The 24,386-nt window shown below is 40.1% G+C and overlaps 3 protein-coding genes across 3 annotated transcripts in view; 1 reads left to right on the forward strand and 2 right to left on the reverse strand.

Annotated features, from left to right (window-relative positions):
• MYO1E (myosin IE) overlaps positions 1-24,386 on the reverse strand; it is a 108,631-nt gene that overhangs the window by 78,059 nt on the left and 6,186 nt on the right. The window lies entirely within an intron of this gene.
• On the reverse strand, positions 5,491-6,729 carry LOC120410540. Its single transcript, XM_039557686.1, has one exon. It carries the CDS (start codon positions 5,929-5,931, stop codon positions 5,620-5,622), a length of 312 nt encoding a protein of 103 aa, XP_039413620.1. The 5' UTR covers positions 5,932-6,729; the 3' UTR covers positions 5,491-5,619.
• Positions 6,047-22,973, forward strand: FAM81A (family with sequence similarity 81 member A). Its single transcript, XM_039557685.1, has 10 exons — positions 6,047-6,117; positions 8,113-8,480; positions 9,805-9,872; positions 11,145-11,418; positions 12,191-12,309; positions 17,398-17,527; positions 18,660-18,766; positions 19,861-19,996; positions 20,376-20,571; positions 20,986-22,973. Exons 3-10 carry the CDS (start codon positions 9,826-9,828, stop codon positions 21,123-21,125), a joined length of 1,149 nt encoding a protein of 382 aa, XP_039413619.1. The 5' UTR covers positions 6,047-6,117; positions 8,113-8,480; positions 9,805-9,825; the 3' UTR covers positions 21,126-22,973.

Consider the following 24,386-nt stretch of genomic DNA (forward strand, 5'->3'; position numbering starts at 1 on the left):
ATGCTGAAACAAGTCCTACAGGCATCTCACAGATGCGAAACAACCCAGGTGCCTGCAGGGAACCGGCATCTGCTCCACGTTGCTCAGCTCGTTCTGACCAGAACACAACCAGTACAACTTCCAGGGACTGCGCTTTCTACGCGATCAAATCGGTAAACCCGCCCGAAGCTGACTACTGCAGTCCTGTTAACAAACGTTTCACCTCAGGCTTGAAGCCGTAGTGTTGGCTCTAATGGATTTCTAACTCCAGAGTTCTAAGCCAGAATATAAATAAAATGGAAACAACATCATGTAACAATCATAACAACAGCCAGACCCCGAGTCATATGTTGATACTGCTTCCAAACCACTTTGAAAACTACTCCCAGTGGGTACAGATCCTGGTTTTCATCAATAGTTTGTACTGCGATTTCGTTTATTTCTGATTAAAAAGAAGTGCAATTATTGGAAAAAATAGGGAGCAGTTTGTACATGTATATGTATTCGATTTTAATTGTTTTTATGAACAAAATGAAGACTCGTATCCACACTGATTTAGAGATTAGGCATAAGCAGATTCTCTTCTGGCTTTTTGGAGGAGAGCACTGCTCTGGCTGCTCTGAGCTAGGTGCTGGTTCTGCAGCCAGATCTGCCAGTGCAGAAGGACAGTGCTGTTCGGCATGTGGCTTTGTCCTTATGGATCTGGCTGCAGGACAGGTGTGATGGGGTGCAGAATTAAACACATGGCTGATCAAGTGTTACAAACTCAAACCACCCTGACGTGCACGATACAGAAATGGGACAAAACTTCAACTCTTTATCTGCCGCCTCTCATGTCCCACAGACGGTGGTGCTTTGGGCATGTTTCATCCTTGGTTTTGAAGAATAAACAAAACACTTCTCAGCTCAGCTGGGCTTACACTGTATAATTACTGATGATGTGAAGTTTGGGATTTCCATAGTGGATTGCTTGGATGTTGGCTGACATTAATATGAGAAGTAGGGAGTATTTTAATTGAGAAAATAGCTGGGTGGCAAATATGAGCTGCAACAGCTATTAAAGCAAAAATATATCTGATAGTGCTAATAGGGCACAGAACTTCATAAGGAGATGAGTTACACACTTTGATTCTCTACAGAAGGTGAGTACAGCAGTTTTATGGAAATAGGACAAAAATAATTTACCTAGTATTTAATTTGAACATGGAAATGTTACATAAAATTATGAGACTGTGATAAAAAGCAGTGAAAACAGTCCTGCAAGAATGCAGAGAGCGTATGTATATTGGGCCAACAGAAGACAGAAAATCAATATAGGTTTTGTAGGTTTTTCCATTTGCTTTGGATGTGGGTCTATTTAACGTAGAGGTTAATGTTCTTAAGACGTATATTTGTATGTATGTGTGTTTACATACATAGAAACATCCTTATAACAAGTTATGAATAATGAGGAAGAAGGTTGTGGAAGAATAGTTAAAAAGTGCATCCACACTGGCCAGCTAATCGAGAGACTGGTCCTGAGTTCACTGAAGTGAATGTATGCTACTGGGTCCATCTACTCTACATGGACTACAAGATGACTTTCAACAAAATTTCTGGAGTGGAAAGAACTGGTGCTGTGCATCTGCATGAACCTTTGCTAAGCACTGGGTGGACCAAGTAGAGTTTAATTCACAATAAACTCTTTTCATGCTTTTAAACATTCTGCTTATTTTAATGATAAACATCTAATTCCCAAGCTGACTATATTACGTGAATGACACGTATTCAACATCCTTGCTCAGATGCAGGGGAAAGCATTTCCCCCTGAATGTTAGTGGTGGTGTGCCTGAATGGTCTGCATGCCTGGGCTCCTCCAGCCAAGAGTGTACAAATCATCTCTGAGAAAGGCAGAACCCACATTTTCATATTGAGGAGTTCTAGCAGAGTAAAGAACAACCTCTGTACTTTTAAATGATCCACAAAACTTAGAAGTGCAGACATTTCTATCAAAATTCATATGGACAGGATGCCTTTCAGAGACCTAACTTGAAAAGATTTAAGAAAAATTCCCTGCATCAAGAACTTCCATCATTTTTTTTAGCGCGTGTATTGTCTGACAGTCTGGTTAGTAACACCTACAGCTCATGCACAGAAGTGCTAACATCAAGAATTATTTTGAGGATATTTTCTAGCTGCAAACAGTTGCACTGCTTGATTCTCCTGATATTGATCACTAGTGCTAAGCTTTGGGAAAATATTTAAGGACAAGCTTCACTTCAGTGCCTAAGGACGTTTATTAGCTTAGCATTTGGGACCTGCAGGGGTTGGTCCAGGCTCAGCACTCGCAGAAGTGACTACATGGTGCAGCTGGCAACTCACACGTGCCTTTCCACCTACCACTGCCTGAGTGACACTGTGTGCCAGCACCAAACAGAGATCAGCCTGGTGCTAAAGTGTGTGAAGACTAAACTGACTAAAAAAAGAACAAGGTCTTTATCTCTGGAAAAGCCACAGAATAAAGCTTTCCCTTGCTCTCCATTCTAAAAACATTACTGTGGCTTCAGAAAGAAATAACTCTTAAGAGAAGTCAGTAAATTTGCAAAAGACTAGAAATTTTAATTAAATAAGCACTGCTCTGACTGCTTTCTAACTGGCTAAAAATGACGGCAAAGGAAAAAAAAGGCATTAGTGCTTTTCTCTTACTTAAAGACTATAATTAAAATAAGTTTTGTAAGTCACATATTTGTCTTCTGTTGACCAGAATAATTTAATAAATAATTTAATTAATGCTTGAAAGCCATTAGAATAAGGCTTAATACCTTAACAAGACATCATTCTTTCAGTTAGAAAACCACATAATCTGGTACTTCTTACAAAGATGAAGGACTTTTGTAATAGAAGAACAATTATATTAGATTAAGAAAACTTTAAAAATTCAGTGTAGTTTTTTTTCCTGTATCTGCCTTCCAAAGAATAAACAGACACTTCTGAATTGTAACATTTTCTTCTAAACTGCAGATGGTTACACTCTGCCTTCAATTACACTTGGAGCATGTAGAATTCCACATAAAGGAAATAAAAAATGGATTCAGCAACTTCTTTTTGTGAAATATAGGGAGGGAGAAACAAAATGGCATGTATAAAACAAAGGCAGAATTTTATTACTTAAAATGTGATGAAATCACTTCAGTGATTAGGACAGGTTGGAAAACAGTATAATCATTGTACTTTTTCTAACTCTCTGTGCCTAATAAAATTTCTTCTTTCCTCCCTATAGTTGGCCTCAAATGAGAGCAGCATCTCTGCTTAGAAAACATGCCCTTAACGTGTTCAACGTGTCCATTTAAAGTACTACTGGAGTAAAAAGTACAGTAACAAAGTCAACAGCCCTTTTACATCCACTGCTTGGTTTGAGGCTTTTTGAGGAAAAATAGCATGTGGCTCTTTCACTCTGGATCTGATTAAGAGAAGGCTTAGATGTAAAAGATACTTAGAATTCATGGAATTGAATTTTTCTCCAACTGCAAACCAAAACGTATGAATAATGCTGTTATTTGCAAGGCTGGTATAAACCTGGAAGAAGTCCACAAGGACTTGGTAACCGAGGAGTTCTGCCTCCTGTGTTCCTGTGACTAAATTCAGTTAAGCTACGTATATTCCCAACAACAAAATTACAGGGATTATAATTTTTTTCCCTCAGAGGGAGATTTTTTGAAACATTACACAAGATTTTACAATGAAAACTTTATGCTATGATGGGCAACCTGATCTAACATCAAAATTAGCATTGCTTGGAGCAGGGAGTTGGACCATATTCCCTCTGAGGTCCCTTCCACTCTAAATTGCTCTGTTTTGTAATTCTGTGATTATTTAAGTGGGGCTCAATTAATGAGTGAGATAGTTGAAGACTCCAGAATAAATTAATTTTATTGTTGATGTTGTGCCTTGATAAAAAGATTGTGATATGAATTTGCCTTTAAGAAAAGAAATCTACATGTTCAGTATGAATTGCACTGAAGACGTAATGATACAAAATACAACAGTTTAGCACTCCTTTAGTTAGAAACATCAAGAAAGTGATACAAGTACAAAAAATAATGATCTCTGATAACACAAGATGTAAAAAGCATCTGTATGGGTCAAACCAAAGACCATTCGCCTCAAATCCTGGTGGTGTGGATGCCTTGAAAAGAGTGTAAGAACAAGAATTCACATGTCCCCTCCCTATCTCTTGACCTCCACTGTTGTCAGAGAAGGGCTAGAGGGAAAAAGCAGGCTGAGAGCCGAGCATGGAGGTACGTTTTAGTATTATTTTCAAGACTGCAGTAGGAGGTACAAATGTTATGTTTTTAAATTAAAATAACTTCAGTTGATCTGCTTTAACTAACCATTTGCTTTCAAGCCCCACTCTGCAGACATACATACTCAAGAAAACACTGGGTATCCAAGCAGTCCTTTAGCAAGAAAAAACACTTAGGTGCACCAAAACTACACAGGGGCATAAAGTTAGTCCAGATATTTGCCAGGTCAGGGAATACAGCCATGTACATCAGTAAACTAGAGCAAGTTCAGCAGAGGCCGGTGAGATGGTTGGGAGCTGGATCCTGAGGAAGCAGGGCTTGCTCAGCCTGATGAAAACAGACTTTGGGGGACCTGACAGGGCCCTCCAGTATCTATGATGAAGTCATCAAGATGGCAAATTTGGACTCTTCATAGTGGCACATGGTGAAGACAACAATATAAATGCAAACAAGAGAGGTTCAGACCAGATACACAGATAATGTTCTCTCTTCAGCAGCCAAACAAGCATGGGAACAGGCTGTCCACCGAAGTTGGACAGTCTCCATCCTTGGAGGTTTTCAAGAGTAGGCTGGGTAAAACCCTGAACGACTGTATTTGGCCTCATCAATCACCTCGCTTGCAGCAGAAGGTTGGACAAGTGTTCTCCTAAGGTTCATTCCAAGCTGAATTATCCTACAATCTTACTACTCTCAGTTCATATTTTTCAAAGCACCTATGGCATGTTTTCTTTCTGGCCTGATCCTTTGATGTGGGAATTACTTTAAAATAAATAGGTCAATCAGAGTGTAGATTCAGACTTCACCTTGCTTTTTACAATAGACTGTGCATGGTATAACCCTTTTATCCTTCACATCTACCTAGTTCCCAAATCCTGCAATGGTTTGCCTATACAGCAGTATGGGATGTGGCATGGATTTTAACTAAAATCAGAGACAATCTGCTATTTCAGAGCGAACTGGTGCAGTAAGTTCTTCTCAGATTTCACTTACACTTTATTTACCCATGTTGGTTGTATCAAAGTCCAAGGAATGACACAAGCAGGAAACAAAAGTGAAGGCAGACACACCCTCTGTGGACTTTGTTTTTCCAGTAATACTTTCTCTTAGCTGACACACCTCTGCTGGGCAAGCAGATGGATCTTATTTGCTGTGATATATGAAATTTTACTGAAGCTGCATGTTAGATCTTGTTTGAAAATGTAACATGGAAATTTTATAAACAAGACTAATATTTGCCATTGATTTTAATAATCTTGTATTCTGACAGGATTTGATATATGCTCTGGAAAAACCCGTGCTTTCAGTCATACTCTCGGCTCCTTTGCACCACTAGAAACTCAAGAGTCACTGCTGTTTTTCACCACCGAACTTTCCGTCTGGAGGCCGGCGTTTGCTGGCGCGGGAGGCGCAGGCACGGCCCCCGCTCCGTTCGCACCGCTCGCCCCCCGTGCCGCAGGGAGCGCCGCTGTTTGCGGGGCCCTTCCCGTCCCTCCGTGCTTCCCCAGGATCGGGCACTGCCGTGAAATAGCTGCGAGGAGGGGGCGATGCGAAGGGCTCCCCCTATCCCGGGCGGCAGCGCGTTCCCATGGTGACGGCGTCCTGGCAACCGCTCCCGCTCCCGCAGCCCGGCCTGCGGCGGCCGCCCCACTCCCAGCCGCTCCCATCCCATCCGCTCCGCTCCGCGCAGCCGGCCGGGAGGGCGGGCGGACCGAGCCCCGGCCGCGCACCGGCGGTCACGGCGCTTGGGAACGGCCGCTCCCGCGGCGGCAGCGCGCCCGGAGCGGAGCGGGGCTCGGCCGGCGGCGGGGATGCGCGGGAGCGGCGGGCAGCCCTGCCCTGCCCTGAGCCGTCACCGGTGAGTGAGCGCAGAGGCTGTCCGGCTCTGTCCCCCCGCGTTGCATGGCCATAGAGTGGTGTTTGCACCGCGGTGTCCTGTCGGCTGTCGTACACCCCGTGTCCCCGCAACCTTCGCCGCACCCACCGGTGACCCCCGCACCGCGCGGCCGGGACCGCCGGCGGGCCGAGCCGCGGGCAGGGCGGGCAGGGCAGGGCAGGGCAGGGCAGGGCAGGGCAGGGCGCTCAGCCTGGTGCAGGCGGGGCTCCGGCACGATCCCCCCCGCTCACGCCTCTCACGGCGGCTCAGCACGGGCCGGCACCGGGGCCGATCGCACCTATTTTTCCAGAGGGCCCTTGGCCTGGCTCGGAGCCCCCCTGTCTTGGCTCGGAGCCCCGGGCACGGTCACCGCGCTGCCGGGGGAGTCCCTCCGGCACCCATCGCACAGCGCGTGTTCACAAGTGTCACAGCCGCGCACAGGGGCTCGGCACGGGTCCGGTTCTCCCTGACGCTGCCGAGGTCTGACCCATCTCTTTGCTGAGCTGCAGCACAGGGACTTTTTCGCCTACTCCTAAGCGTTGCCCCAAAGCACTTCAGAGTAACACCGGGAAGGATCTGGCGGCTGCCGGGGTGGTGCCGTCACACGCTCCCTGTGCAGCGACCAAAGCGGTTTCTATTTTAAGAAGAAAAGAGTGATTAAAGTGTTTGCCTAGGCAGGTATTTCAGTCTGCTTTGATTCCCGTGTGACTTGTGGCAAGTCACATAGCCTGCCCCGTGCTTCACTTCCCTACCAGCAACAGAAGGAAATTACATTTTCAGGGATAATAATGCTTCCTACCCCACAGGCATATTGTGAGAATGAATGTGAAAAACACTCCGAAGTGCGCAGACATTACGGCATTAGATGTAGGTTATCATGGAAAATGGGGAACTGAATGCTACAAATGTGATTATTCTTCAAAACACGAGAAATGGAGATCCCGCAGAAAATAAACATGCAAGGCAGTCTGAGAAGTGGGGAAGGGATGCCACAGCACAAATAGCAAGGAGTGAACTGTGCATTGCTAGAAGTGTCTCTTCATCATGTCCCATGGATGATTTTTTTTTTTCAAGCTTTTACATGTCTGATGTCAGTGGCTTAAAGAAAAGATAAGGAAGCACTCCACATTTGTAAGGAAAACCTGCCTTAAGTATCCAAGTAAACTGTTATTTTTGGTAATCAGGCATACAGTTTACAAACAGGAAAAAACTTTTATCTTGTCCATGTGACAAGTGTATTTGGAATATTCAGTAACTTAAATCAGTCAATCCAAATTTACTGGGTTAATATATCATGACTTTAATTGCTATAGCAGTATCAAGCAGGAAACATCATTAAAAAAAAAAATTAAGCACCTATAACCAGTATTTAAACTGGTATCTAACTTGACCCCAGTTTACTGCCATTAAAAGAGCCCTGTGAAATTACACTCCTTTGAATCTAAGCATCAGAACATCTTATGTTTTCTATTTACAAGTCTAAGTTGGTGTTACACTCATAGAGGAGAAATCTGTCATTAGTTCTGACACCTGTTTATTGCAAATATCTCCAAACTGCAGGAAAGTTTTCTACAACTGCCAAACAAGGTCTTAAATCCTTTCTGGCTGTTGGATCAGATCAAGAAATCTGATATCTGATGATGAGATACTTCACTGTGTACTGAGCATAGTGCTTAAGCTAGCAATAAGAAATGAATGAGAAGTTCATCTGTGTAACTTCTGTTTCATAGCCACACTTTCTCCAGATATTTGCATTTAGCTGCATTTCTTATGGTAGTCTGGCAGAAAAAGTTAAGACGTCAAGCAAACATATGCTTAGTTTGCTGCAAACATTATTTTTCAAATGATAATAAATGGGTACTGAAGGCCGTGAGACTAAAGCACTGTTTGGCTGGTTTTTATAAGGTGTATTTCACTAAATTTCACTAAGATGCTGCTAGATGTACACACTTTAATATTTATTCTTTGTTTTTCTAGGTAGCATCCAGTGCTTTGCTGCTGTGGTACACATAGCTCTTCTTAAATCAGTGGGATAATTCCTGTGTTTCCAGCTAAATTGTGCTTAAAGATCATTACGTGTATCAAGATCATTAAAATGTGTCACTGAGAACTGGGTGCCTGCTGGTGTCACCTGGTGCAGTCTGGTGGTGTGACCAGGAGGGACCCCTCGCAGAGTGCTGCCATTGCTTAAAAATCCAACTGAGAAATGACAAGTGTGAGGAACAGACTGCAGAACTGGATATTCAGTGTCTGTGCAGCACTTTGAATGCAGAAGTCACCACAATGATCCCCAGCTCTTATACTGTGCTTTTTACTTATAGCCATGTAAGAACCTAAACAAGGAGGTAGGTATGGTTATCTCCCTTATATACAGAGAAACCGAGTCATTATGCATGGAAATAACTTGTCCGAAGTCAACAGGATCAGAGATTGAGCAAGGAATTCAGCTCAGACCTTCTGAATTCCTGTCTGGTGTCACTGCTGCTCAGCAACCCAGCTTCTCTTAAAACTGCTTTTTTTTTTTAATTTGTAGTTTCCGAAGCACCGTGCTATAAATAGAACACACACACTGTGACAATGTTTGCTCTCTGCTTTCAGGCAGTGCTTTCATACATTTCTAAAGCACAAACATGCTTTGCATTTCAAGATCTCAAAGGGTAACCCTATTGCTTCTTCACTATCAGTATTAGACTATTGTGTTTCCATAAGCCCATCTTTCCCGGATTGCACAGAATTTTATCAGCAACTGTAAAATTCTTTTCATACATCAGCCTTTATTTTGCAGTGAGGATTTTAGGTTCCCAAGGAGATCAGGCTCAGGCCATACTCATTCTCTTTATACTTAAAAATGTTTATTTGTTTTATGTAGGGGAGATTAGTTGGATTTGATTGAGGCTAATATCTTTTTCATTAATTTCTGTCAGTGGACAAAGCTGCTGAGCCAGGTACTGGTCTCACAGTAAGACACTAAAATATCTTTCTGAAGCTATTTAATAGACCTACTCTGCTGCAGTGTCTGTCACAGTCTGGCTGGCTGTGTCTAAAAATTAAAACCAGAATTTATATACTTACCACAGAAGAATCTACTTACAACATAAAGTGTGGTAATTTAGATTTGAAGCCAAAAAATAAAAGACTCAATTTTGATAAACTGTGCTGATATCACATATTTTATTTAGGTTTCTGACTGCCAATGCTTTTACCTGAAAAACACCTTATCCCTAATAATCTGCTGTGATGAAACACTTGTATTTGATTCTCCTCTCAATATTTTCTTAAGTTTTATGACCATCCTGTAGATCTCACTTTGTTATTCATTGACTAATGATGTCAGAGACCAGTAGAAGATTGGGGACAAGAACTTTGTTTACCTCTGCCCTGCCAAACCAGTTCTGTGGGTCAACAGCAGATTTCAGTTTCAAGGCTGTCAACCTTGCCTTTTCAAAAGTATCGTTTTCACTATAAAAAGCTTTTTAGCAGTGTTTAGCCTTCATTCTTTTGTATCAATTTTAATTTGCATTTAATGCATTAGCAATATTTGAATGCCAAGATCACAGATGTCAGCATAATATTGCACTTTACTTAAAGGTGCACTTAAAGCAAAAGCATTAGGTTATTTCACTACCAGATATAAACTATTCGATAATTCAATTTTTACTTTTTCAACAGACATAAATTATTGACCAGAGAATGGCCCACCGAAGCCCAATCTTCCCGACACTTGCCCCTTCTGAAAGGTACAGTCTGGAATATAAAAATTAAAGTCTTCATATTGCAGAGTATTACGTGTCTCTTAATTCCCTATATATAGTAATGCTGTGACTTGGGACTTTGGCAGTAGTGTGCAAAGCAAAGTGAAATACCGTAGACATTCAAATCATGGCCCAAATCACAAGTCCTTACTCAGCTCTTACTTAGCCATTTCCCAAAAAAATTAAATAGCTTAAAGTCTCACTGACTAGAAGTCCAAGAATACTTTAGCTAGTGTTCTAATAGCATGGAATGAGCTGTGAAAACAGAGAGCCAAAAGTGACCTTTGTTGGAAACCTCATACATCTCTATCAATATCATCATGGTCAAACTGAGCTGCTAATTTGGCTCATTAAACAGGAAACATGAGAACACACAGTAAATAACAGGGTTCCAAACAAAAGATCTCCTCTTCCAAAGTGGGGTCGAACTTATAAGCAGGTATCCTCTGCTTATACTTCTGAAAATTTTGTTATTCTTTACAGAGCACAGTGGCAGGAAAAGGTTGTATGCATTAGCAGCCTTTGTTGTTCACTTTCAGCACCCATGAGCTCTACTGCTTTCCATGGGAGCTATGAAAAGCAGAGCACTCTTCAAAAATCTAGACAATTATTCAAGGTACCCAAATGTACGCTATTTTGGAGGGAAATTTAACTTCTAAGACTATGAGAAGCTTGTCATAATTTCGGTCTCACCTCAGTTTCTATGCCCACATACTGTCCTGTCCAGTTCACGGGGGAACAAGCTTCTGTATGGTATTACAGGGTAGCTATAGAGACAGAAGAGGGATTGGTACAAGATACTCCTTTTTAATCCTGATCTGTTTTCATTTAATTTACAATACCTTCCTTCAACAACAGATGTAACCAAAGTTACAGCTTTGATTAAGCCTGAAAACTGTAAAGACAAATAACATTACTTTTGAAACTCAGTAAAAGGGTTTGAATTTGGATTCTTAATCAAATTATAGTTCTGATTTGTAACTGCTTTTATTCTGCTAATGTCCTTTCCTTAATATCCTATGCTTTTGTAAGCTTCCTAAAGACTATGAAAAAGAGCCTGACCTGCCTTTGTACAAGACACACGGTAGCCAATGCAGCACCCACTTATTTGTAGCAGTGGGTGCTCTCTCCATGAGTATTTTGGGGCTTCTCCCTGGCACTGCCAGTACTCAGATAGTGTCACACTGTCTCCAGTGCAAAGGCATTGCAGAGCTTTGTGTGAGAAGTTAACAATATGTGGTTATTCTTCTCCCATAGACGGGTTCGAAACATCCCACTGCACAGCCAGGCACTGACAGCGGTCCCGCTGGCATCCGCCAGCCTGGTGGATCAGCTGGAGGACAGAATCCTGAGCCATGAGAAAACAACAGCGGCTCTTGTGGAACACGCTTTTCGCATTAAGGAGGACATTGTTTCCACGCTGCACAGAATGCAGAACAAAGGGGGGGGTGACCGGTTGGCAAGGCAACTCCTGGAAGAACACATCCGAAACATAACGGCGATAGTGAGGCAGCTCAACCGGGACATTGAGGTACGGCAAGAACGTTGCACAGCACTAATGCCACCTCAGTTACTTATTCCTTCTAATTTCCTAACAAAGTTTACCATAGGATAAGTAAAGGTCAGACAAGGTCTGAAGATCCTGTAAGCTCATAAATTGTTTTTACAACTCGAAAAAGTGTTTGCAAATTACATAATTCTTTTGGTGGCTATGAAAATAGCACAGGATATTAGCATATAAACACAGGAGCCTTTGTGGTTCTAATAAGCTTGCTTTCAAAAGCTGCACTGGAAAATCTTGAAAAAATGAATTAATGCGACGCTAATACCCAGCTCAACTTCAGTCCAAAGGCTGTGCTGTATAAACACTAGGAAATGCCTTAGCTCTATAATAAACTTTCTTTCCCTTCCGACTCACTGATGACACAAAGTAACGAAACCCAACTGCTCATTTTTATGACCCAATGGTAGGCAGACACATCACTTCATGTCTGACCTCTGCTGCAGTGAGCAACAGGGGTGTGGTGGGGAAAAAGAACGGAGAGAAAAAAAATTAAGTCTCCATTTCACTGTCAAGTTATACATTATATATATTATGGTATTTGCGTGCAGATTGGACACTAATAATAAGAAATAATAAAATACCTAAAAGGTATCTGTTTTAGTATATTACAAAGCTTTTAATAAAGTAATAATAAAATGGTATCTGAGGATACTGAACTGCTGAAAAATAATGAGTGACATTTTAAGTGTACATTAAATGTGAGATACTGAGTTTTTATTTGCATATGAATGCTCTGTAGATGCTGCAGGAACAGATACGTGTCAGAGACAATCTCAGCTATGGAACAAATTCTACCCTGAAGAGTCTTGAAATGCGGCAGCTTTCTGGCCTAGGAGATCTTCGGGGAAGAGTTGCAAGGTAAAAGTCGCCATGGAACTGTGTTTTGGGGGCTAGCTAATCTTGTTTTAATCCTGAAGTATTAATGATGATGGGTTGAATTCAACTTTGGCAAAATTCCAAGGATAATTTTGCTCTGTGTTTTCAAGAAAATGAATAATAAACATTTGCATTCCAGTGTTACATATTAAACTTGACAGTATCACCCTTAATTCCTAAGATTCCTGAAATTAATTCTAAATAAATTACTTCAAATTCCCTAAGAATTTGGATTTGGTTCAGCTTTTAAAAAGTACTGTGGTTAGACTCATGTGTCTTTGAAACACGTTAATTAGCACAATTATAAAGGCAGCATGGAACAATCTGCACTTGCGAAGAACAAAATAGTTGCACATTTTTGCATATATTTTAGAAGTAAAAATCTGCACATTCAGTTAGTGGTTAGCCATATTAAATCCCACATGGGCTACGTGACACATAAGGAACAGAAAACTATACAATAACAGAGGTTTTACAGGCTGCCCGAAGCTCGAGGTTACAATCGTGCAGCCACACAGACTTCAGTTGTGCCATCAATGACACATTTACAAACCCCAGCACAACATTTGCTTAAGTGCCTGTAAAGTTGAACACGAAAGACAGAGGATATGTACAGCTACAGGAAAAGGATGTAACCTGGCCTATGGTTGCTTGGCTAATAACTTTGGTGGAGTTATACTTGTCCTGAATTTGTCCTGTTGTTTATCTTGTACTGGTAATTTTGCTTTCTTTTCTGCATGTCACCTGATTTTGTTATAACCTTCAGCAGCATACAGAAGGGGATATTCAGAGGGGATAATCAGAGAGGGATTTTCATTGAACTAAGGTTTTCTCATAAATTACACAATTGTCTGACGCTTCCACTGTAACTTTCATAGCCCAGTTCGTAAAAAATCTTTTAGAGAGGTTTCAAAAAGAATTAAACATTTAGTAAGTTACGCACTATCCTTTAGCAACCACAAATGAACTAGTTTATTCTGTCAAATTAGAAAATTGATTGAAAAACCTATAGGGAGATACATATATCTATCCAGCTGAGAAATCCCCCCAAAATGTACATGCTCAGATCTTCCTGCATCTTTACATAAAAATACTTTGAGATCATACTACATCCTGAGAGGGTTCTGTGTGGAGCAACACTGTTACTGACACCTTGGGAAGCAAAATGTGGTGCCTTTGCCCACAGTCAGGGAACTCAAGAGAAGAAACTCGTGCTGGCGTGGGCTCCACAGTGGAGCCCTGTCCTGCCCCGAGTACTCGCTGCGGGAGGGTGGGGACGGGCACAGGCTGTGCCAGGGCTTCTTCCTTTATTTCCTTAGGGCACCACCCTTGTACTGTGCCTGGGTTGCAATTTATCTACAAATTGTATGAGATTATACCCATGTGCCTTGTGTCAGACTGTGTGACGAATGCAGGTTATTTGTATTCATTCCTGTAAGAGAATCAGTTTATTGCCTTTTAACTGCTACCTTCTATTCTGCATTCTATGCTTCTATTCAGCATGCTCTTTACAAAAAAAAAAAAAAATCCTGAATGAGGAAAAAAAAAATCTTCCCTTAATCAGAAAGCAATTTAAAGCAGTGTTCCATGACAGAAGGCTATTTGCCTTTATTTACAAACATATTCTACTTTGCAATTAGTGTTCCAGTGAATAATGATTATAGCACTAGCTGGAGATTATGGTCAAGACAGTGGTTTTTTGTGCCTTTGGCACATTGCAGAAACTTTCCCTGAGATAAACACCTTCTGATTACTTTAGCCAATGTTCCTTATATAAAATACACTTTACGCACCTAATGTACTTTTACCTCTAGTCCTGTTAGCTTCCAGATGAGTTCAGAGTGAAACATGAGAAACATGATCAAGTTACTGTGGGTTACCAACTTCTTGTGCATCAGCTTTCAGCCACAGCCAAGGTACTATGTGAGGCTCAGGCTGCAGTAGCTCTGAGTGTAGTGTGCAGAAGGACAGTGGGAATCAGTTTAGACAGTGAATCCCAAAGCCTGAGCCCTTTGTCATGTAATAACTTTAGTGTCCACCTTAGGATTCTGGCCAAATTTCAGTTCCAGTAATTTCATGCATACTAAATATCCTATTCAAGTTCAATATTGGAGAGAGGGGTGTTTATTTCCTAACAGCATCTGTTCTGTAACATGTCAGTATATCATCAAACAATTGCCTCATTATTTCTTGAGGCCTGGTGCTTTTAATGATGGAAACAAGGGATCTCTACATGCACATGCAGTCCTGAAGCATAGCTCCAAACCACACTCCCCACAGCCCTGCAAGAGTGAGATTCCAACATACCTCGCTCACATCACAGAATCTAGATTGCAATCTTCTGATAGCAATCTAATATTGCTATCAGAAAATGACAGAACACACATTACAGCTCATGTCTCTGGATCCTTTCTCAATAAGCACAGTTTATTGATGAACTTGTAAAGTGTTATCACAGCCCTGAATTATTGGTAAAAATCAGCATTATTATTAGCTTTAAGAAAAAAATATGACATCTATAAAATTCAGCAACAAATTTAGCAGAAAATTAGATAGATGCCAGTAGGTCCATTTCTCCAGCCTCCTGTCCCTTTTGTTGTCAATTTTATATAATACAGATTTACCAGTTCTTTTTCTAGTGATAATAGATCATAAAATTCATTAGTGCCTTATCATTTATTTAGAGAATTACTTGGGGATAATGAGCATTTGTCTGGAAAGTTTAAATCCAGCAGCCTGGTTGGAATGGTAGCAGTAGCTCTTCATAAAAGCTTCCTGAGAGCTGAAACATCCAGAGACATGGCAACTATGTGTGTTCAAATTGGGCCTACTTTGCATATATAGATGATTTTTTTATCTACATTATAGAACTGATTCATTTCAGACAACCTGGACTCATTACACGTAGGCAGATTTTCCTGCTGCACAGATTATGAGTCTGATGCATCTGGGCTGCACCACATTGATGAACTCCCCAAGAACAATAAATGTGCTGCTCTCTGGCCCTTGCTGTGTGGGAGGTGGCACCACGAGGGCGGCTCTGGGCTCCCTGCCCCAGGCCAGCACAATCCACCAGCTCTGATGCTCTTGCCCAGTGTACCCACTGGGCACTTCAACTTGCTTTTCATTACCTGTTCTCCAGCTACTTGTTCTTCACTGAAACACTGGCATTTTAATTGAAACATCTCCTGTTATAATAAACCAGGAACATTAAAAGCTCTCTCGATACTATCACAGCATGTACATATAGCAGCCAGCTGCAGAGTACTGGCACAGTTCTCAGCTTTATCTATGCCCTCTTGATACTGAACGGAGCAACTACTTGTCTTTTGATTTCTTTATGCTGAACACTAATACTTTCTTCCAGGCTGAAACTAATCATGTGTTTGAGAGTGTGTACAACAGATATAGAATATAAACCAAAATAATCTGATCTATGCATACCAGGCGGACATTAAATTCACAGAGTCAGAATCTGATTGTTTCAGTTACCATGGAACTACATGAACCCTTTGACCACATAACTGAATTCCATGAAGAAGAGAGATGCTCTGTGATTAAACCCAAACCACTAATTTACTTTAAAAACAATTACAGGTGCTTGCTGTTTACATTTGCTTCAGTAGTTTCAAAGCTGTTGCTTTTTATATTTTCTGCCATGCCTCAGAGAAACAAAACTAACAATTTTTTGGAGCCCACATTTTTTGGTGACCAGATGCAAGATGATTTCATTCTTCTGATTCTCTCTGATTGTAACAACATGGAGAGATTTGGCTTCTCTTGTCCTTCTAAAGAAACAGCCTGACTGTGAGCCCTATAAATTGTTCACTGCTATGTAAACCCTAGCCAGGCTTCCTGCAGACATTACTGATGGGTCTCACAATGCTGAACTGCTCCACTAGAAATTAATTTCCACAAGTTTTATAATGCCTATGTGCTATTTTACATTACTGATTATTTCTATATTGGAACTGTACCATAATAATAAGCAGATGCTCCATTTGTCATTTTAGCTGTGGCTTTCCCTTCACGTTTAATGATCATGGCAGTTCCTGTAACCGAGGTGATGAAAATGCATGTTGAAATGAAAGCCTTCAAACTGAAATGTGACTAAAAAGATGACAAAGTGTGTCATTGGTTTAGGTAATGACTTAACATGCCCCAGCTTGTTCCATTTGACTGCCTTTTCTCCCTCAAATTATAACTGCTGTCCATTCCTCATCAGTTTCCTAGATCAAATTTGGTAACATTGATGATTACATAGTTCCCTTAGCAAAAAAAATATATATGAGTCATACTTCACAGAGGTCTTACTCCTGAAATCACAGTACTCATATTTTTACAGCTCAGTTAATGCTCTTACTGCGTTACTGTAGATGAAATCCACCTGATCAAATTATCTTTGAAACCTGGTAGAAAACACACATGTTCTATAGCATATTTATCCTGAAAATGTTACAGCATCAAGAAATGCTCAAATGTGAAGAAAGGAAACAATAATTAATATGTTCCAGGACTTCATTTTATAGCCTTTTCTGAGACAAAATTGCCATTGCTTTCAGTGACTATTTATTTACCTAAATAAAGACTAAGAACCATAAAATTTGTCCTACATTGTTAACGACCCATATTAGCTGCATACTGTTCCACAAAAAAAAAGTGAAGCTACAATAATGAAAAACTGGTCCTCAGTTATTTAGGCTCCTAATCGTGTCGGTGAAATCACACACAGTTTATCAAATATCTTCTGGAGCATGAAAAAAAGACACGGAAATGAAATTCTGCATCTTTGCATTTCTGATTTCCCTGAGTGATAATTCAGCCTACCCACATCATGTCAGTGCCAAGAAAAATGGAATTTGTGTATCAGACTACGTGACCTCGAGGCCTATTTGGGAGCACTTTGCTGAGTACTATGAGATGTATTACCATTCATACAGTCTCATATGACATTGCTTTCCTAGCCAGCCAGGAATTTCACAGAGATGGCCAGTATGAAATTGATAATTTAAGAAGCCTGGACCTTATATTCTATTTGGCTGGTGCTTTGTTTTTTATCTATTCAAACAGGTGTGATGCTGGGTTAGCCAGGCTGTCTGCAGAGCATAAAATTACGTATGAAAGACTTCAGAGCCTAAGTAAAGACCAACACACCTCCAAGCTGATCTTAGAATCTAAAATCAAAGAGGCAGAAATACAGGTATGGTATTTAGACCAAGGCAATCCCTGTACAGGTAAGAGTTCTAGTCTAATTCATACAGACTCTATTACTGTTAATTATTATCCTGGGAGGTCACAAATTTACAAATGGAGAGGTGTATCAGCTCCCAGTCCCTATTGCAATGACTGTTGGTACCTAGCTGCATTACAGTACTGCTCTAACTGGAAAAGGTCCTTGATTTCTGCCTTCAGCATGCTGTGTACAAGGGATTAGTATGCAAAGGCACATGCTCAACAAAACTACAACAATGCAAGCCTCTGTGTCTTTCAGTGTATGTTTTTGGCCTTCCCAGGATGATTCTATATGTATTTAAACACAATTTTTGAAGGTCTGCAAAAAAAACCTGGCTTTGGGTTCTGTGAATCCATTAATCTGTCTGTCAGGTTTCTCTTCCATTGGGTTTGAGAATGGAAGTGAGCACTAGATACAAGCAGAGACTTGGAGATATGAAGAATCCTTTCCCTTAATGTCACATCTCAAGGCCTTCCCATTTTCTTGGTCAACAAAAGTATTTTACATCTTCATTTTGTGGTAGGTAAATGGTTAAAATCCACTTTGCCTTTCTCAAAAGCCGCAGTGTAGTATATTAGCATGCCATGAGCATGTTTGCATGCATCTTGTAATGAGCCAGAACAGTATGCTTTGAGAAAGTGGGATGATTGTTTTGAAACAAATATTTTCTTCTAGTAAGGTACCCCAGTTAAACCCAGCACTTCTATCACTGCAGTGGTCATTATACACAAAGTGATGGAGCATATCCCTCAATATTGGTGGAGCACCTTGGCACTTGTTTATTCTGATTATGTGGCAACTTGGAGATGTATGGATCATGCAAATTCAGCTGATTCAAGGGGGGAGCAGGCAGAGGTTTTCAAGGCAAAACTATTCATATTATTTAAGGCAAAAAAATTACAGTTTTCAAAATGTGGGTACTTTCATACTGAGAGATAGTATATTTTCATGATAAAGTAAAATACGCAAATTCAGTAATTTTTTAAATGATAGCAAAAGTGAGCTCTCTGTAAGATCTCCTCTACTGTTATGAAAATGTCCCAAATGAAACTGTGATGAAATGCTGTTGAAAAATAGTAAATCCTGAATTTTGTTTCAGATTTCTCACCTGCTGAGCAGAGTAGAGCAATCAATAATGCAACAAGAAGCAAAGCTGAAGATTGCCTACAAAGAGAGCAACCAACAGCTGCAAGTCCTGGACACGAAGTAAGTGCCTGGGAAGCCTTGCTGCTGCTGAGCACCTTGGGAGCATCAGTTTTCCCAGTTTGGCCTCATTTTTCCCAGTCTGACTGTTGTAATCTTCAGGCCTATAAAAGCAGGAACCTCTTTGAATACGTGTGTTTGCTCCACAGGTATTACAAAGCACAGTGGTCTGTCAAGAGGGACTTGCTTTCACCAAGAATTCTGTCCCAATGTAGTTAGGTAAATATGAAAAGTTCAGTAAGTCCTTAGTTAAGTATTCAGGCAGTACTTCTATTAAAGGACACAACTAAGGGTTTTTGTCAGAGCAGCCTGGTGCCTTTCTGCAAGAACTGTACGAAGCAATGAATGCTGGAGATGGCTGTCCAGAGTAGGGGAAAAAGTTCAACTGAAGTTAGCAGGAAGCAAGGCACAGCACTCACAGAGTGTTATTGCTTTAAATTGGCTTCAAATATGAATATAACTGAAATACCTAAATTATTAATGATAAGATACTCTGTACTAACCAGACATTACATGGGGTCATTATATTCAATTCAGATGTTAACTCCTCTCCAGGCATTTCACTCAGTAGCAGTCCTGGTATAAGCCATCCACATCCTTATTTTTACTGCTTATTGCCATCCTCATGCAATCCGTGTTTCATGTGTTCACTGGAGAAAAGAAACAGTTTCACTGGCACAATTGGTTGGTGTAAAACTGAGGTAGGTGCAGGCAATGTAAGTGGGGCTACAGGAACCAGCATGGTCACCAAAATAAGTGGCCACCAAATCTTTGTTCAGATTTAAGACATATAGACATAAAGTTTATAATCTGAATGGATGACTATATTCTGTTTTCAATGTCACAATTAATTTTCTTCTATGATTCAAATTTGGTGAAGTTTCATATAAATTTGCTGTGCCCTTTCACCTTTATTTTCAAAACCAGTGTTACCTTATGCGGTTTAATAGCCTTAAAATTCAAAGGCTCACCTTAATGTGGTGAGAACAATGTATTAAATTGCCATTTTATGTTTTTATGAAAACATTCATTAAAAAGTCACTGTGGAATGACGAGTTCTTCTCCTTTGTATCTGCTAATTTCTATTGTGCTCCTAGATTAAAAAATGCTGTTGAGGAGCTCAGCAGTCAGATTTTGTCTGCACGGAGCTGGTTGGAACAGGAACACGGACGGACTGAGAAAGAGCTTGTGCAAAAAATTGACCAACTCTCACTGACTTTTAAGGAAAGCACTGTAAGTTTCACTCAAAAGTCCTACAATACTTCTCAGAAAGCATTGAAAAGCATTATTAATAACTAAGATGATGTAATTGAGATATTATTTGAGTGAGATTTTCAGACAGCCTCAGAATTTGCCTAAGTCTCTTCATCGATATCAAGTGTAACACCCACAACCTGAGAATCTTTAAATGAATCTGGTCACTGCTAAATAGATCAGTATTTTAACCTACACTAATCAAGTAATTTGAAATGATTTTATGAAAAATGATAATTCCTTACATTTTTGAATTCCAGATAAAAGATGATTAATCAGTATCTATTTAATATTTTTAAAAGGTCACTGTTACTTCATATGCAGAGTAAATCATTCAAATTCTTTTTTCTGGCTCCAGGAAATGAGTGAGAGAGGTATTGAGATGAAATTCAACCAAATGGCAGAGAAAATTGAGAGAATAGAAGAAATGCAGAAGATAACCATGGAAGCACATGACGCAAAACAGACTGAAGAAAAAATAAATATTCGCATTGTCAAACTTCAAAATGAGATAAATGAAGATATAAAAGAAATGAAAGCGGAAGTTAATGCTGGTAGGATCATAGTTATCAAGTTCTTTATTCTGTCTGAATTGTGGTAACAGTGATTGACTCATACTAATATATAAAATGTCTTTGCTTGTATCAAAGTAGTTTAAATACTTTGGGGGCAGATGTAATGGCTACACCTGTGGCATTAAGAAGGATTTTCACTAAGTGTGAAAAGCACAGCAATAAGGGGTGACATCTTAACCAGCTTAGAAGTGCTCTCCCCAGAGCAGGTACAGCCATAGCTTGGCTGCCATTGGGGCATTTCTGCCACCAGCACACAATGACATCCCATTTTCCTTCAGAACCTTTGCTGTGTTCCTACTGCAAAGCACAGTGTTATGGAAGTGCATTCTGACAGCAATGATGTGATACTCTTGTTCTTCATGATGAACTAATGCAATTCTCACCTGCAATTAGGGTTTGCAGCTATCTATGAGAGCATTGGCTCTCTACGGCAAGTTCTAGAAGCAAAAATGAAGCTGGACAGAGATGAACTACAGAAGCAGATCCACCAAATGAAGCAGGAGGTTCCAAGATGGGGAGAGGCTGGACCATGACTGCAAGATTTTGTCTGAGAGATTAGTGTTTACCTGGATAATTAGGTAGACTGTAGTGTTGTTCCAGTCTGTAATGCCAATTACCTGCATGTACCAAATGACATGCTGCTGCTGCTGCTGCCGCTGCTGCTGCTGCTGCTGCTGCTGCACAGGTGTTTGCTCACAGCAGTAAATGCAAGCTCTTCATGGATAACTGGCAATGAACCTTCAGAGCTGAGGTGCTGATTTGCCACTGCACTACTCCAGTTGCTGTCAGGAAATTAAGCACTGTGTAAAACTGGAGTAATACATTGGTGAAGCTGGCACCTAGTTTGCTAAAGGTGTTCCAGTTTTGCAGGCTTGATCAGGCAGCTACACGCTTTTATATATAAGCACCTGCACCAGACCGTCTTAAAAAAAAAAAAAATAAAGGCAAGTTGCTATCATTTCCTTCCTATGAATTTGGCAAGGTTCTCCACCTTGATACAAATTACTTAGTTGAGATCAATGGACATTTTTACAGTGACCTTCTCTACTATTGACTTCCTGGGAAGACAATTCACACTAAACAGACCAACCTTCAAAATCTAGTTACCATCAGAAAATCCTTGTTTAGGTTTGCAAATATCCTCTGTGTGCGAGAACTAAGTAGTGTTACATTAATATAGTTGTAGACTAAGATGATTCATAAACAACATAAGGAACTTAACTTACATGGTCTTAAGTATTATAATCTTTTAAAATTAATAACCAGGGGGAGTTGACACAAGACAAAAGATGTATATAGAGTGTTTTTTACTGGGCATGTGTCCTGTGACTTGCTTCATTATATTCATAAAAACTTAGAAAGGTTTGAAAACTGAAGAGAAGGTGATTAATCTAAACTAGTCTGGAGATTGTAATGTAAAATAAAATGCAGTTTATGATCTCCTTAGAAATTTTCATTAAAGTAAAAAACTGATTAATCATATTTAAGTAGACTTTAATAATTTAGCAGACTCAAACTGCTAATTGCATTCACATTATTTCCAGATAATAATTTCCATTCCCAGATGAGATTACATAATGAAAATCAGCACCCATGTGGCATATTATCTAGATAGAAAAAAATATATATGTTGTTTCTACGTGTTCATTTAGAGCATGATATATTGTTCCTCATGTTTGTAAGCCATGAAGGATTAAACCCTTATGAACAATAGAAGACTTTAACCAGCATCCTATTAATTTATACTAATAACAGTAATTAAGAGACAAAAATAATATTAATTAACAGAATTTACATTACTGTTAACCTAAATAAACTAATACAATGTCTCTACACTGTACTTAATGGACCTTTCATTCAGCTAGTATTGGAAAAATACATGTTTAGTTGGAAAATCAGTGGCAAATATCACTTCATGAAAGACAGTTTGGCCCACAGAAAATAATAAAAAAAAACTGCTTCAAAAACTTACAGTCATTAACTTCAGTAAGTCAGTGTGGCATGTAAAAATCAAGAAAATGCATACATCTTTACAGGATTAACACCTAAGCTTATATTCATTTCCTATATAGTTGAAAGTCACTGAAGTCTCAAAGACACATGAAGATTTTGCAGCTCTGGCTTCCAATGCTCTCTGATGAAAACCAGGAATATCAGAGGCAGTTTGTTATCATCCATGTCCTGTGAAATATATTTACAATGGCAGCTAAGGGGAAAGCCCAGTTCCCTAAAGAGAGACAATTAAACACTTGTAGATACTTCTCAAGAACTGTCTTCAAAATTAAATCTTACTTCATGTATGTATTCTTATCTATTCTTAAATATTTAGCCATGTGCAGTGGAAAAGCTATCACTGGTGTTTCATTAAAAAAAAAAAAAAAAAGAAGAAGAAGAAAATAACAAAGTGTCCAGTAGAAAAGGGAGAAAATCCAAAATTCCAGGGAAGGAAAAATTCAACTCTCAGTCTCTCTCCGGAGAACAAAGCAGCTGAACCACTGGCCAAAAAACTGTCCTGGGAGCAGCCAGCCGGGTGCTTCCTCCCTCCCCTGCCGCAGCTGGAAACAAATTGCTATCTGTGTGTGACCTTGAACAAGCTGCAAACTGCTTTGAAAAAGTTTTGCTCAGTTTTTTCCTTCCCCCTCTCAGGCTCAGTTTAGAGGCATAGAAAGGCACAGGAATTAATTTCTGGGCATAGGCAGCGATACGGGATACAGATCATAAGGTCACCCCAAGACACAAAGAAAGAAACAAAAAGAGACAGACCAAAACCAGAATCATGTTTTAGTTCTGTAATTGGAAGTCTGTACCTGAGGGAATCTGGTATGAAATTAAAAGCATACAAGGAATCAGAGAAACAATTTATATAGGAGTTTAATAAATTGTTTCTCTTGTAAAAATCTTGTGTGATTGATCCAAATATAAAACAACACATGAAACCCTATACCATTTTACTTTTTCTGTTTTAAAAATGTTTTTTTCCTAAATCTCAGCTAAAGCCAATAACTAAAAGTCTAAATAAAATAATACACAACCTACTGCCAAGCAGTGTCTTCAAACTCTAAAGTGCTAAGTGGAAGAAGGCCCAGATCAAGCATGTCTTGTCTGCATAGTCTGCCAGGGAGTGCTTGTATGTGATAAGTGAGTCCTTCAAGGGAGAATTTAGAGTCCCTTCTGAGGACTGGAGTATCTTCTGATCATCTTAACCTGTTAAGCAAAATCCTCTCCTCAGACACAGCATCCCCTCCAGGGAACAACTATGAAGCCAGGAGGGCAGTGCTACAGACACTGGGCTATGGGAACTTGATTTTGCCAAATGGAAACTCATTCTGAATACTGACCTGCAGAGATCCTGTAAAGCCAAATAGAAGGAAACAGCAGTGCCTGAAAGCAGAGCTGTCCCTTTTATTTTTCCCTTCCACGCTGGTGTCCAGTGGGTTTCCTGTGTTCCAGTCCTTCAGGGACACCAAGGGCTTTTGATGGTGGAAATAATGTGCTTTCTTGTTCAGCACAAGTACTCATGCTATAAGTCTGTTTTGTGCACCAAGTGCAAGTCTGCCAAACCCACAAAAGGAAAAAGGTAGTGAGGCAGTGTTTGTGTGGATGGCACTCGAGCAAACAGAAGGAGACTTGGGGAAGTATAATACTAGAGGGGCACAAAATATTATTTAAATCACAAAGTTCACTGACACATAAACCATAAACTCACTGAAGGAAGGACTGGGAGGAGCCTTAGGAAGTCATCTGCTCCATCTCTCCACTTTGAAATAGATCCAACTCTACCTAAACTATTTGCC

Source organism: Corvus cornix, chromosome 10 (genome assembly GCF_000738735.6).
Source record: "Corvus cornix cornix isolate S_Up_H32 chromosome 10, ASM73873v5, whole genome shotgun sequence".
Taxonomy (NCBI): domain Eukaryota; kingdom Metazoa; phylum Chordata; class Aves; order Passeriformes; family Corvidae; genus Corvus; species Corvus cornix.

Excerpts from the sequence above, each read along its gene's own strand:
- LOC120410540 (XM_039557686.1), bottom strand. The coding sequence starts at position 5,931 with ATGGGATGGGAGCGGCTGGGAGTGGGGCGGCCGCCGCAGGCCGGGCTG.
- FAM81A (XM_039557685.1), top strand. The coding sequence starts at position 9,826 with ATGGCCCACCGAAGCCCAATCTTCCCGACACTTGCCCCTTCTGAAAG. Across the intron at positions 19,997-20,375 it reads TGACTTTTAAGGAAAGCACT|GAAATGAGTGAGAGAGGTAT; the intron begins GTAAGTTTCACT and ends TTCTGGCTCCAG. Across the intron at positions 20,572-20,985 it reads GAAAGCGGAAGTTAATGCTG|GGTTTGCAGCTATCTATGAG; the intron begins GTAGGATCATAG and ends ACCTGCAATTAG.